The sequence below is a fragment of the Bos javanicus genome, chromosome 7, assembly GCF_032452875.1.
Source record: "Bos javanicus breed banteng chromosome 7, ARS-OSU_banteng_1.0, whole genome shotgun sequence".
NCBI classification, from domain to species: domain Eukaryota; kingdom Metazoa; phylum Chordata; class Mammalia; order Artiodactyla; family Bovidae; genus Bos; species Bos javanicus.
Genome location: NC_083874.1, coordinates 90,405,796 through 90,420,459, shown reverse-complemented (window position 1 = coordinate 90,420,459; position 14,664 = coordinate 90,405,796). Strand labels below are relative to the sequence as shown.

Sequence of the window (14,664 nt, the reverse complement as noted above, 5' to 3'; positions counted from 1 at the left end):
CTTGTTCCCCGGTGGCCCCCTCGGCCATCATCTTTCTACTAGAGTGTGCTCAATTAGGGACTCCGGCTAGCACATCGAGAGTTTACGGTAGCCTGCCTACCAATAGGAGGCCACAATGCAGAGAAGTCTGGTTCAGCCTCCCGGCAGCCCCAGTGTCGTCCTCCCGTGGCTTACACCTACTGTACCCGCGAGCGAGCAAACGAGCCAGGGAGCGAGCCGGGCGCGGGAGGGGGCGCGCTGGGAGGGCCGACAGCAGCCGCGGCGTGCGCATGCGCACCGGGGTTGTTTTTCACAAAGCTCCTCTTAAAGTGAGCTGGCAGCTTCCAGCCGCCCGTCTTTGTAAGGAGACCACTGAGACTCGCAGAAGCGCGGAGCAGCCAGCAGCCTCTGTGCTGCCCCGACTTTTTAAGAAATCTCAATGAACTATTTGTAAAGAAGCGCTGATCTGCCTGCAAGCTTTTTGCACGGCAAAGACATCGATCAGTGTTAAGTGAGGATCACATCATATATGTGATCTTGACTTTTTTGTCTTACATTATATTTTTTATAGATTTTGTTATAAACATGGTGCTGGGAAAGGTAAAGAGTTTGACAATAAGCTTTGACTGTCTTAATGACAGCAATGTCCCTGTGTATTCTAGTGGGGATACAGTCTCAGGAAGGGTGAATTTAGAAGTTACGGGGGAAATCAGAGTAAAATCTCTTAAAATTCATGCAAGAGGACATGCGAAAGTACGCTGGACCGAATCGAGAAACGCCGGCTCCAATACTGCCTACACACAGAATTACACTGAAGAAGTAGAATATTTCAACCATAAAGACATCTTAATTGGACACGAAAGAGGTAAGTTGTTTTTTGTTTTTTTTTTAACATTGGTAAGAAATTATTAGACCTTTCTTTGCAAAGTACCTTTTCAATTTTTCTGAGTTAATGTAATCCTGCTCCTAGCATAACATATAGCAGTTTGATAAAGGTTAGCAAAGTTAGAAGATTTGGATTCTCCTTGACATTCATCGTGTGTTAAGCCGTAACGCATGCAGGCATCTGCAAAGTGACTGCAAACTGCACTTATTCAACTACCTCTATACCCGGCTTGGTTTGTGCCATACGCATTTGGAATCCATTTCAACCTTACATATAAATTATGCTTAAAACCGATTCAGTAATTTTACTTTTATATTTTCAAATGAATTGCTAAAGGCTGCAGTCCAATATTAGATTTTTCCCTTATACGCTGCAACCTGACATCTTAAAAACTAAGCTTCAATGAATAACACTTTAAAGTGGGTTAATAGGTGTATTTCATTTTTTAATATTGACACGCAAAAGACTTTTAGAGAATTGACCGTAGTTCTTTGATAAAGGGTTTCTGTGGCTTATTTTGACATATGGTATCAACACCCCACGTGTTTTTTCCCTATTCTTTCCAATTCCTTCAGAAATTTACATCAGGCGTTCTCTATTTTAAAGGACAGCACCAATCATGACGATGTGTTAAAAATCAGTTTTAGAAGCCATTTAGGGTCAGAAATTTTCTTTTCCGAGCATCATGCCGAACTTTGGAACGTGGATTCAATGAAACCCCTGCCAGTCAAATGGAATTGAAAAGTATTCGGCTCATTGGATTTGATTTTTGGTTAGAAAAGGAAGATAAAGGGTTGTCAAAGGGAAAGGGGGTCCTGAGATTTCCAATCTATTGTTTAAATGGTTACATTGTGGAAATATAGGAGACTCTAAGCTTGTTTTTCTAAGTTTCCACCCTTTGTTAGAAGCGGTTCAATCCTGTTTCGGACCAGTTCTGGGGGGTGGTGAGGAGGGGCGCTTGTTCTGCTCTCAGCAGATTGGTTACACGCGTCAGGTGGTGGCGATGACTTAATTCCTAGCCCAAGAAGAATATAATGTGAAAACTGGTTATGTAATTTTGTGCTTCTCCTTTTTAATGCAGTATTTAGTTCGAATGTTGAAATTTTTTAAAAAATAGAGCACGTTTTTAACTTTTTTTTAATTGAAAAATACACACCCATGAGGAAGTGCTAATTGAACTAAGGCCAAGTGTGGAAACGTAGGGTGCTTTGAATTACAGCATGAATGCATTTTTAAAGTATTAAGATGAAATTAGTCTTTTAATTGCGTTTTCAGTTACACACAGATCATTTGCATCCTGAAATAATTTCTAGTTAATCTCCCCAAGCACTGACAGTCATAAGAAATGGAACTGCCTAATGACAGTCCTGGTATTGGCTGAACAGGACGCCCAGGAGTTTGTATTTGATCCTTCCTTGACTGGTAGCTTTTTTTAAGATGGGTTAGAAGAAACAGGTTTTTAAGGAGTTGTGGTGTGCAGTGGGGTAAAAGTAGAATAATAATACGACTTACGGGGACAAACACAAATTTCAAATGCTTCCACCACGGTTTCATAGTAAAGAACACTATGTTGCACCCCTCGGGACACCCCTCAACCCCTGCAAGCATGGACGAGCTCTTCGGCTTGGAAGAGTTTCAATGACTTTAGAACTGGGACCTCTCAAACTAGCCTGGTAACTGAGGCCCCGCCCCGGGCGGCCGGCGATAGGCGGAGCCGGGTTTGTTAGCCTGTTGCTAAGGCGATGCCAGGCTCTGATTGGATTGGGCGCAGGCGGGTGGGGAGAGAAGGCTCGCCGGCTGGGGCGAGGCTTGGAACCGGCGTGCGCCGGTAAAGGTCCCTCCTGAGCCGCCGCTGCCCCCGCCCCTTCTCGAGTCCCTGCCCGGGCTTCTGGAAGCGCACGGGGCTCCTGTCACATAACGTTCTCCCCCGCTCACCTCACCTCTCTTGCAGACCTGGAAAGGGACGAATTCAGGTTTCAACAGAGAGGAGAGGCAAGCCTTCCAGGTGCCAGGTGGCCCTGGGCGCAACTTTTTAGCTGACAGTTCTCTCACGGGGGAAGTTGGGTGGGCCGGGTTAGCCGGACCCCATTTTCCAGGTTTCTCAGGTGGATGTTGTTAGGAAGCTCCTTTGAACGCTTGTCCCCCCTCGCAGCTGAAACAAAAGCATGTTGCCTGGTCTCTGCAGTCACCAGACGGGCTACCTTGATTTGCCCTGAGGGGAGAGCGAGCCCCCAAGGCTGCGGGACGGGGAAAGTGACACGAACATCGAAGGGAGGGTTTGGTGGGGGCCTTGGCAACTATTCCCTGTCACCACCACCCCCGCCATTGTTCCCCCCACCACCGGGCTTTTGCGTCCCTTCGCCGCCCCCGCCCCCATTTCCTTTGCCGCAAATGTAAAGGTGTCAGGGTGGCCCGAGCCAGATCGAACCGGTCACCGGCTGGGGCGTGTAAAGCGGAAGCGCTGCGGCGCGCTGGCCCCGCCCCCGTCTACCCCGGCCGCCAGCAGGTTAGGCTGCGCGAGCGCGAGCGCGAGCGCCGCGCGACATATGCCGTATGTATAGCGGGGCGCGCGGGCGGCGGCGGCGCGCGGGCGGGCCGGCTGGGATCTGCTCGCGCCGGTTTAGGCCGGTCCTCTCCTGCTCCGGTCTAGTTCTTGATTGACAGCCCAGCACTTGTTTACCACGGCGGGGCCGCCGCCGCCGCTCGCCTCAATGAGACTGCTGAGCTGGCACAAAAAGGGAGCGAGAAGGGAAGAAAAGGAGAGACAGGGAGGCAAACTTTGGCCGTCTTCAGGAGGGAGCGGTTTTAAATGGCCCCCAACTCATCAGCCGGCTTTCAGGGCCGAAATCCCGGAGAGAGAATTTGCGGGGGGTGGGAAATACTGGTGACAGAAGACTGAGTCGTGATGGTTATTGAATAAAAGGTATCCACATATAGGCACCTTTTTCCCCCCCTCTGAGGGAAGCATGTTTTTTGTGTGTATTTATTACTTTTTTGAGGGAAAGTTAAATGATAATAGCCGTTTCTGATAGCCTCCTAGTTAATGATAAAGGTTTCTACACCGAGGAAACTGCATTAATAGACATTTATGTAATTAAATTACCTAGTTAGAACGCTTCAGAAAAGCATGTTAAGAATCCAGAACCCCTCCCATATTTCCCTGTGGTGTTTTTTTTTTTGGTTTTTTTTTTTTTTTTTTGGAGATATTTTGAAAAAGAACCTATTTGATCAAAAGAAATTGGATATAAAATCAAAGGTCATCCTGTTTTTTTCTAGCATTTCTAGCATTTTTCTAGCATCTTCATTTTTCAAGGATGTGTGACCTGTGTTTTCCCGTGAAGCAGGCACATTTTAAATCTAAGGTACATCTTATATATATGCGAATTTTTAGCTATGAGACTGAAGTCATAATTTTAGGTTCAGTAAGAATATTTTTGACTATGAAACCGACGTTAAAATCACTGTTCCTTTTTTTTTTTTTTTTAAACTCCCAACATCTACTTGGCAGTTTTCTAATCATTTGAGTTTTCACATTCACATTTTCCATATAAAAACACATTTTTTTTAAAGGTTTACGTGAATAGTTTTCATTTTATATATAAGCTTATTAGGATAAATTTAAGTAAATGGTTGAAGACAAAGGTAACATCTTAGTATGAGATTTGAGGTCTGAGTCTTTTAGCCTGTAGGATGTTAGCTGTAAATGCTTTGCAGTTTAGGTTGTTTTCCATTAAAAAATCACCTATGGGGTATAAATATTAATTATCCCCATTCTACAGATGAACCAGCTGAAGACAGGAGTTTTATTTTACCCAGAGGAAGTGATGGAAGTTGGAATTAGAATTCAGATCTCTCACACTCCAAAGTTTGTGGCCTTACTTAACTATGTGAGCATCTTTAAAGTTCTGACATCATGAAGAGAGTGTGAAGGTTTATTAATAAATTTTTTGTTTTCTGTTTTAGATGATGATAATTCCGAAGAAGGCTTCAACACTATTCATTCAGGAAGGCATGAATATGCATTCAGCTTCGAGCTTCCACAGACGTAAGTATTTTGTTAACAGGCGTTTTTCATAAACATACTTTCTTTTAAAATGAAACATTGTATATTTAAATATTTTTAGTTTTAAAAAAACCCTTTTCATTACTGAAACTTGATAGAGGAAAACAATATACTAAAAAAAAAGAAGCTATTTTTTAATCTGGAGTGGCAAAATTATAGAAAGCAAACCTCAATATTCCGTCTCAGGATTTGTATGGTGTTTAAAAGTATTTCATTTAAAGTGAATGAATTGGAAGGTGCTAGTCAAATAGTAAGCACTTAATAGTTCACCATCAGCATTAGCTGAAAAAAGAGAACATACCAAGTCTGTCATTTAGTAGTTTATAAAAAGTAAGTGTTCTGTCCTTTCTGCTGACACTTAGCAACAGCAGTAAGCTAAGAAGGTCAAAAAAATTAGGAATATCCTAACTTTAGAAGTAATGTGTGTTTATGATATGAATTCATTAGCTTCTGTGCAAGGAGCTATTGAGAATGTCACACAAGAGATATTGTGATCTAGACTTAAAAGAAAATGTCAATCAGATATCTTAATGTAAGGCCTGGAATATAGGATGAAAGGAAAAAGGAAAGTAAAATATACATAATGTAATAATAAGGTATTAGAGGAAATTATACAAAAAGTAGTTTTTAAAATAATGCCTTAACAGATATTAAAGTGGTACTTGTAATGTTTGATTCTGAAAGATAAACTTGAATTACAGAAGATTTTGTCAAGTGCCAAATGTACATAATTCTGTGTGTTCTTTAATTCTAGTACTTATTATATGTGGATAGAGTTCATAAGGAGTATTTTTCAGAGTATCATATTGCTGAAGAACATTTTTAATACAATACCCTAATTACTAAGAGAAATATTTTAAGTTCGTAAATACAATAGGGCTAATACAATTGGGCCTGAATATTTTCAAAGGATGAAGGTGATTTAATATAAATATATATTTTAATTCTTTCAATAAGCCACAGTCATTTAAAATAAACTGTAGAAGTCTTGCATAGATCCTGCATTTTATTTCTCTGTGCTATACAAATTAATGCAGAAGTCTAAAATGTAAAACAAAAAGTAAACACCACTACTCCTCAAAAAAACTAGCACTCTACCTTGTAAATAAATGAAGCTTGTGCATTTTTCTGATGAAATATGAAAAGGAGACTAAATTAACTAAAATAAAATCTTCCACAAGTAATAAAATCCGAGAGTTGAGAAGAATTCTCATTCTTTTGACACAGGTCAACGGAAGAAATCCTTTTTCTTTTTAAGTCTATAATGTAGTTAGAAAACATGGCCAAAAAGAGTTAGAATATAAGTAAATTAGGAAATGGAAAGCATTTTTTAAGAGATCAGTGGACTTAATGAAATGTAAAAAGCTTTTGAAGCCATGATGACTATTCCAGACCTTTTCTGGATCTTAATTAGTTGCTATAATAGGAAATAGTAATTTTTAGCTAATGAAAAATGGAGCACCACAGGGAGTTTGGTCTGAATGTTTAACCAGAGTCTAGAATTTCTCAAGAGAAATAGTTAAACAATTCTTAATTTTATTTTTAAAGTCTTGACCTTTTCAAAAACTGTTCATTTCCAGACTTTGATAATTTTGCCACCAGCATTAAAAGTAGCCTCTTCTTAGTTTAAAGCAATTGTATTCTTCTGGCTTTTTTTAACCAAATTTCTGCAATGTTTGACAATTATCTATTTTATTATTTGGAAGGCTCCCCCCCCCCCCCCCAGTGACTTATCCCTTTGGAAATATAAATTACACCTTCGATACCTCATTGGTGTATAAACATATAATATATTAACACTTCTATGCTGACCTGCTGTATAATTAATTAAAAAGAGGTGTAAGATTAATATATGATCTTTATATTCTGCACAGACCACTTGCTACCTCATTCGAAGGCCGACATGGCAGTGTGCGCTATTGGGTGAAAGCCGAATTGCACAGGCCTTGGCTTCTACCAGTAAAATTAAAGAAGGAATTTACAGTCTTTGAGCATATAGATATCAACACTCCTTCATTACTGGTAAGAATTGACTGAATTCTTCATTCTCTGTTTTTGGCATATAAATACCAAAGAATAATCACCTACTCTATATATTCTTTACAATTTATAAATAGTAACTTTATTTTTAAATTACGTAAATATTTTCCAAACTACAGTGAAGAGCAATACTGATTAATGCAGAATATGCTCATATTTTCTGATATTGTAATAACTTGAAGTAAATATTTAAAATAAGACCAATATTTGGTATGAAATATCTCTTAACTCAGAAGATAACAACAGTAACAAAAATAAATCTGTTCCCTGGATACTTTTAGTGGAAAAGGAACAGTAATATCAATTATTACTACAACAATATCACTTAACTTGAAAATATTATAATGTAAAATTTGTACTGCATTGCATTACTCCAATATAGGGATAGTTGTCAAATCATGGGGAGATTATTATTTTCATGAAAAAATTTAAATTCTGTTTTAAAGAAAATCTTTTTTAATTGCATTTTTTTCACAAGTTTCAAATTCGAATTCAAAAACTTTACTTGGTTTAAACAAATAATAACATCTTTACACAAATAAGAATCAGTCTTAAAAATGAATTTTCTTTTTTTTACATTCTGGGTTTTACATTTCTCAAAGAAAGATGTTATCATTTGAGATTATAACCAAGTTGCTTTCCAAACTGCCTTTTTTTTTTTAAGGCAGTTTAAATAGAATGTGGAAAGGGTTTTTTTGTTTTTTTTTTTTAAGTTGGCTTTTAATTACTGTATGTAGTGTGTGCTAAAACTGTTTATGAAATATGTTAAGCCCTTTTTTCTTTAATTGAATGGAAACTTGTATAAAGACAGAAATACCAGTATAAATCAAAAGCTGTCAGTTGGTGGAAAAGTATATTTGCTACAGAACAGCAACACTGCTTTTAATGTAAAATTATTTAGGAATTGAGGATTATATTTTAAAAATTTTATTCCTGTCTCAATTCATACCTTGATTTTTTTCTCTAAATTTATATCTTACAGTCACCCCAAGCAGGCACAAAAGAAAAGACTCTCTGTTGCTGGTTCTGTACCTCAGGCCCCATATCCTTAAGTGCCAAGATCGAAAGGAAGGGCTATACGCCAGGTACGTATGAGGTGGACTCCCACCAAGACTGATCTTTCTTCATTTAACTTCTGTGCATGAATTTACATTTTTTTCTACTAAATGCAAAGATGGTACAGTATTCTTTGGTAAACTGTCGTAAATTGTGCTTATCCAGTTTTCTTTTGTGAATTGGAATGTAGTCTTGTTTTTTAAATAGCTACTGTCAGTGTGTAGTTGATTTTTAAAAGTTACTTGCTGCTCTTAGGGTGGCTTCTTAATCCGTATGATTCATTGAACTTTCAAACTTGAGTCCAAGAATCTACATTTGTTTTGGGGTTGGTTGGTTGTTTTTTAACAGTAGATATATATATATATTTTTTTTTTTTTTTCCCTGTAGGTGAATCAATTCAGATATTTGCTGAGATTGAGAACTGCTCTTCCCGAATGGTGGTGCCAAAGGCAGCCATTTACCAAACACAGGCCTTCTATGCCAAAGGGAAAATGAAGGAAGTCAAACAGCTTGTGGCTAACTTGCGTGGGGAATCCTTATCATCTGGAAAGACAGAGACATGGAATGGCAAGTTGCTGAAAATTCCACCAGTCTCTCCCTCCATCCTTGACTGTAGTATAATCCGTGTGGAATATTCACTAATGGTACGTACAGATTTAAGGGTTTCGAGTGGATGTTTTCTGAAGTTTTAATGTCATAAGGGTATCATTTTTGTTTTGTATCTAGAATATGATTTTTTTTTCCATATATGATAGATACAGTTACATGTAATTCTTTATATAACTTGGACTATAATTACTCATTTTACCTGAGGTCAGTGTACCATATAACAGTGTACATAATGGAGAAATTTTTCAAGTATATCATTAAAAAATGAAGTAGATGAGGACCTCAGACAATAGATTGGGTTATTTCTTCTTAAAAAAGAAATAGTGCTTGGGATTCTAAACCTAACATTTCTTTTTATTGTCTAGGTATATGTGGATATTCCTGGAGCTATGGATTTATTTCTTAATTTGCCACTTGTCATTGGTACCATTCCTCTACATCCATTTGGAAGCAGAACCTCAAGTGTAAGCAGTCAGTGTAGCATGAACATGAACTGGCTTGGTTTATCCCTACCTGAAAGACCTGAAGGTAATAATTTGATAATGCGTATCTAAGCTTAATCTGGTATTTGCAAGAAAATAATTTTGCTTCTGATATTTTATGATTAGATAAAATTTGTCTGTATTGAAGAATGGGGTGTGCCCCTAATGTTAGATTTAAAATGTATATTTCCCTAGTTTTAATCACAAGACAGATTATTATTATTTTACTTTGACATTCATTTTTAATACCTTCTATTCTGTGTATTTTGACATGCATAAGAACATGCTGTTCGAATTGCGTGTATCTTTTTCCTTCAGCACCACCCAGCTATGCAGAAGTGGTAACAGAGGAACAAAGACGGAACAATCTTGCACCAGGAAGTGTTTGTGATGACTTTGAGAGAGCACTTCAAGGACCACTGTTTGCATATATTCAAGAGTTTCGTTTCTTGCCTCCACCCCTTTATTCAGAGGTAAGCATCACACCCTCAACTACAAAATGGGCTGACTCTTACTAAGCAATATTGCAGAGTTTCTGAAAATACAGTTAGGTTTTGATTATCATGGTAAGAGAGAAATAAATAATTTTGAACAACAGATTAAAAGTTAGATTGTCAATACTTAATACAAAGTCTGACCCAGCATTGGACTGGTCTCTTATATTATTGGCTAAATAAAGATAATGATCTAACCTAATGCTTGTAACATGCCAGTTAAAGGAATAAATATTTTAAAGCATCTGTAGAACTGGCATTTGCAACCATTGATTAGATAGCTAGAATTTATCTTACTCGTCATCCTTTTTAATTTTTGTATTTCCGCATTCTCAGTGATAGGGGAAAATAACATTTGCAGTAACGTACTTAAACAGCATTCCTGCACGGTTAGATTATTTTTATTCGTCTCAAGTAACTAAGCACTTATATGAATAAAACATGGCCCTTATTTGGGAGAAGTGTACAGACTGGTGAGAAAAAAAATTAAGAAGCAAAATATTACATAACAACGTGATAGGAATGCACAGTTCATTTGAGGAGCAGCTTATTGGTCTTGAGGCTTCCCTAAGAAGGTGATTGTTAAGCTGATTCTTAAAGAGTAAATTTTCTCAAAATATAGAATATTCCAGGCGGGAAGAAAAATAGGAGTTGGGGAGAAATCCAGCAATTTCAGGATACTTCAGAATGTATACATATGCATATATGTAATATGCATTGTAAGAGACTTTTAGAATTGGCCTTGATAACAATATATTACCAGATAACTTTTTAAATCACTGGAATCAGCTTTTGTTTTTTTGTTGCTATAGTTTAGACAGCTATTTTGCAGTGAAATACTACTCCCAAGAAAGATACAAGAGGATTGTTTCACTCTTCTACAAGTTGTTTTTATTTTTTTCCCCTTAATTCCGTGACTAGAAGAGTCAATTTTCATTTGGATGTGATTAATATGAAATCCACTGTATTCATTGATTATAGGATGTTCCAAAATCTGTTCTGTTCTCTGCAAATTCTTTTTTGCACATAGTTTTTTTGTCTCACTATTTCAGTTCATGAAATTTTTCATTAGATGCTAAAAGTATCCTCCCACTTGTTAGAAATACTTTCACTACATTTTTATTTTGACATTTCTGTCTTGGTTATTAAGTTCCTCATTTGTGATTTGATCTGAGGCATCTTAGTTGTACAACAGGCATTTTTAAAGAATGGCAATCTTAAGTATCCACTTTTAAGCAATTTGTCATAAAATTCTACCTTCTTTTAAAATGAAGTAAAGCTAATTAAAAGAATATAAAACTTTTAAAAGGCTAAATTGGTTCAGGATGTGATTTAATTGTTTAACATCTAGTCATATTGGGGATGGGGGGGATTCTTGATTGTATTAAAGCTATTTTGAATTTTTTTTTTCTTTAAAGGATAGTCATTAAAAAGAAAGAAAAGTTGTTAAGTGCATATGAATGTCACTACAGAAAGAGGCAAAATTGGCTATCTATGGAGCATTTGAGTTCATCATTCTTATTTCTTGATACACACTATATTTATTCCGAGGCTCTCTCTGGGGCTTTAGGCTCATGAGCTATCACCTCAAGTAAACACCAAGAACATTGTTTACACAACTACATTCTTCCCAAAGCCTAGGGAAAACATCAGTTGACTTTTTGGTAATAGAATGAAATGGAAACTATAGGAGACAATCATCTCTATGAAAATGTTGGCCATTATATATTTAAGTCTTAAGTTCTATTAAGTGCTGAATAAAGCTCCTGTTATCTGATAAAATATTACCCTTAGCTTTTGTTAAATAAAACTATCCTGGCATACCTCTACAAATATAATTGTTAATCTAGTAATTGAAAAGCAAGTCCTTCATAAATGATACTAATCCTTTCTTCCCCATACAAGGCCTTTATGTTCATTCTGATTACAGCATTCAAAATATTAGCCTGTTTGCTACATTCTTACTAAATGCTATCAGTTAACTTCGGTTTTGAGGTTTTTGTTTCTGTTTTTTTCCCTTTCTAGATTGATCCAAATCCTGATCAGCCAGCTGATGATAGACCATCTTGCCCCTCTCGCTGAAGGAATACTTGGTTAAATCAAGTTGATGTGGGTTCTGAACTGTATCTCTTCCCTTCCCGGCTGAGGACAGAGAAGTATCTTGGAAACATGTTTTCAGAGGAGGTGGAATAGCTTTTGCCCAGAAAAATGGCAAACATGAAACAACCAGTGATCACGCTTTAGAAGCCTACAGCAACATTCTGGGACTGCTCCAACATGCTTGAAGATCTAAGCTTTTCTCCTTTAAAACTGGCACATACTAAGAGCAGTCTTCTTAGCCTATGGTCATACGTGTCAAGACACCACGTTGTAAAGAGGGATGATTTCCTTCTTTTGATTTGAAAATTTGCACATGCTCAATGCTTACATTGTGCGGTTCAATGTCACTACAGCTTTTTTTTTTTCCATTTATGCCAGACTCTTGATACTCTTTTAAAACTTGTTTGTGGTGAGCACAACAAGGAACAAAAGAAAGCTTTGAAAGAAACTTTAACATGAAAAAAAATGCACTGACATTTTTTTTTTTATTTAATATAGCCTGGACTTTACCTGCGTATGCACATGCTCAGAATTGTCCTACTAGGCTGACCATGTATCACCTCTTCAGCTTGGATCCTATTGTGGATTTATTTACAAACATCAAATGCCTTCAAGCCAATCCTTCTTGCTGTATGTTTGCAGCCTACTGTGGTAGATAAGCAACAGATATGTGGGAAAAGAGATAAGAGGAGGAAGCTAATAGACTTTGTCAAGATTGTATACCTTCTTGGTTTCTTTTAAGAATTTGTTGCCTTTCTACTATTACAGCAAAGCAGCATTTTGTTATTGACTGCCTAAAATCACTTAATCTCAGGTGAACGCATCACTTGCCAAACTGTTGGAATGCTATTTGTGTTTTGTTGCACTGTTGAGTTATTTTTTGTTTGTTTGGTTGGCTTTTTGGAGAGGGAAATTTGGAAAAGGGACATACACAAAAGTGATAACCCACCCGCATTCCCTTTTTATCATTACATATAAGAAGAAGCTAGCAGAGCTGAGAATGGAGTCAAGAAAGGCAGTATGGCAGGCACCAGCAAAGAGTTAAGGGCTGTTGCTCTTACAAATTATTGTTATTTTTTATTATTATTTTAAAAGTATGGAAGTTTTCCGGTCACTGGAAAGGAGGAGAAAGTGCATTTATTTTTATACAGAGTTACTTAATTACCTCCAAAACACATATGTTGGAAATCATTTTTGCTGGTGCAGGGTATTTTCATGAGCAGGAATATGGATGTTCAGATTATGAGAGAGCTCATTTTATACATTTCCTGTCCTGCTCAAGCTTCACAGCTTGAAAGCCCCAGTATATTATAAAAGTATAGAATGTAAAAATTAGAAATACTAGAATATTTGTTGGAATCGTTATTTTTTTTGTTTTTGTTTTTTTAAACAAAAGTATGTTTTTCCATAACCTAAAGAAGATTTTGCTAAATGAGAGAAATCATTCACTTTGAGTATATATAGTTATGAAGAATGATCACATCACTAAATTACAACTTGTGTGAAAGATAATTTACAGTTGGCTCATAAATATACCAGCATTCATTAAGACCCTTAAAACTGCATTTTCCAAGGTACCAAGTGTACTGAATGTCTTTATTTTAGAAGGATTTCAGCTCTGATTTTTTTTTTTTTTTTTTTTAATGAAAATCAGCATCTCTGATGTTGCAGCATATGTGTGAAATGGGTCTTATATCTATCCTGCCATTTAATCCCACAGTTAATAAAGTGGCTGAAAATAATAGTAACTCTGGCTTGGTGCTTGACCTGGTTAAATACTGTCTTAAAGCTTCATACAAAACAAATAGGCTTTTCCATAAGTGGCCTTTAAGAAAACATGGAAGACAATTCATGTTTGAAAAATGCTGACAGGGTGAAGAAAGCCCATGTAAAAATGAATCGCGTTTTAAGTGATTCGGTTAAAGGGTTTGGGCTCCCATAGCAAACTAATACTAGATAATAAGGAAATGGGGGTGAATATTTTTTTATTGTTGTTAAATCATTTTGTGAATGTCCCCCTCAAAAGAAGCTAATGGAATATTTGGCATAAAGGGCATTTGGTGGTTTTTGTTGGGGGTGGGGGGGTTGGGTTGTCAGAAAATCCCTTTTCTTTTCTCTCTTCTTATGTCTAACTGACTAGGGAACAATTGTTGATATGCATAGCATTGGAATACTTATCACCATATACTCTTATAAATAACACTTGAGGAAGGAATGACCAATATTCTAATAATTGGCACTGGGTCACAAAATGTGATACAATTTTAAATATATAAAACTTTATCAAATAAAGTTTTATTTCCCCCATTATTCCTTTACTTTCTTACTTAGAGGCATTACTGTTTTCTAAATATTGGTCAATTCTTGATATAAGATATGAGCTTCACAGGTGTATTCCAGTATTCAAAGATAGATTCCTGATTTTTCAATTAGGAAAAGTAAAATCCAAAATGTTAGCAAAACGAAGTGCAATATTAAATGTTTGCTTTATAGATTATATTCTATGGCTGTTTGTAATTCCCTTTTTTCCTTCTCTTTTATTTGGTGCTGAATATGTCCTTGTAGGCTGTTTTAAGAAAACAACATGTGGGAAATGATTTAATTTTTCCTATTGCTCTTCCTTGTGGAAAATAAAAGTGTTTCTTTTTTTTTTCTTTTTTATAAAATTGTTTGGAGATTTATTTGAATTTTAATCATTTCAGTAACTCATCATACATGCAAACACTATTAAGACTACAATTAGGGAGTTCCCTGGTGGTCTAGTGGTTAGAATCAGGCTCTTTCAGTGCTGTGGCGCAGGTTCAACCCTAGTTGAAGAACTGAGACCCTGCAAGCCCCAAAAAGTAAAAAAAAACAAAAAAAAACTTATTTTAAGCCTTGCTGGATAAGAATTGTTTCTAGATCTCTACTAGTGGAGAGGATTTTTTTAATATAAATTATCATTGTTTTACTTAA

At 36.7% G+C, this 14,664-nt stretch overlaps 1 protein-coding gene across 5 annotated transcripts; it reads left to right on the top strand.

The window, feature by feature from the left end:
- The first annotated feature begins 311 nt into the window (after positions 1-311).
- ARRDC3 (arrestin domain containing 3) lies at positions 312-14,359 on the top strand. Of its 5 annotated transcripts, none has more exons than XM_061424382.1 (8): positions 315-844; positions 4,829-4,910; positions 6,803-6,950; positions 7,951-8,053; positions 8,412-8,668; positions 8,999-9,161; positions 9,434-9,588; positions 11,635-14,359. In XM_061424382.1, exons 1-8 carry the CDS (start codon positions 565-567, stop codon positions 11,689-11,691), a joined length of 1,245 nt encoding a protein of 414 aa, XP_061280366.1. In that variant the 5' UTR covers positions 315-564; the 3' UTR covers positions 11,692-14,359. The 5 variants fall into 5 exon arrangements, with proteins under 5 accessions (XP_061280367.1, XP_061280366.1, XP_061280368.1 ...); XM_061424384.1 differs by lacking the exon at positions 6,803-6,950 and adding an exon at positions 4,645-4,730 and having other exon boundaries at positions 754-844; XM_061424383.1 differs by lacking the exon at positions 11,635-14,359 and having other exon boundaries at positions 312-844; positions 9,396-9,549.
- Positions 14,360-14,664: the final 305 nt, after the last annotated feature.

Bases quoted from the DNA above. Each gene is read 5' to 3' on its own strand.
- ARRDC3 (XM_061424382.1), top strand. From the start codon at position 565: ATGGTGCTGGGAAAGGTAAAGAGTTTGACAATAAGCTTTGACTGTCTT. The intron at 6,951-7,950 runs GTAAGAATTGAC...TATATCTTACAG, and splicing joins TCAACACTCCTTCATTACTG to TCACCCCAAGCAGGCACAAA. The intron at 8,054-8,411 runs GTACGTATGAGG...TTTTCCCTGTAG, and splicing joins AAGGAAGGGCTATACGCCAG to GTGAATCAATTCAGATATTT.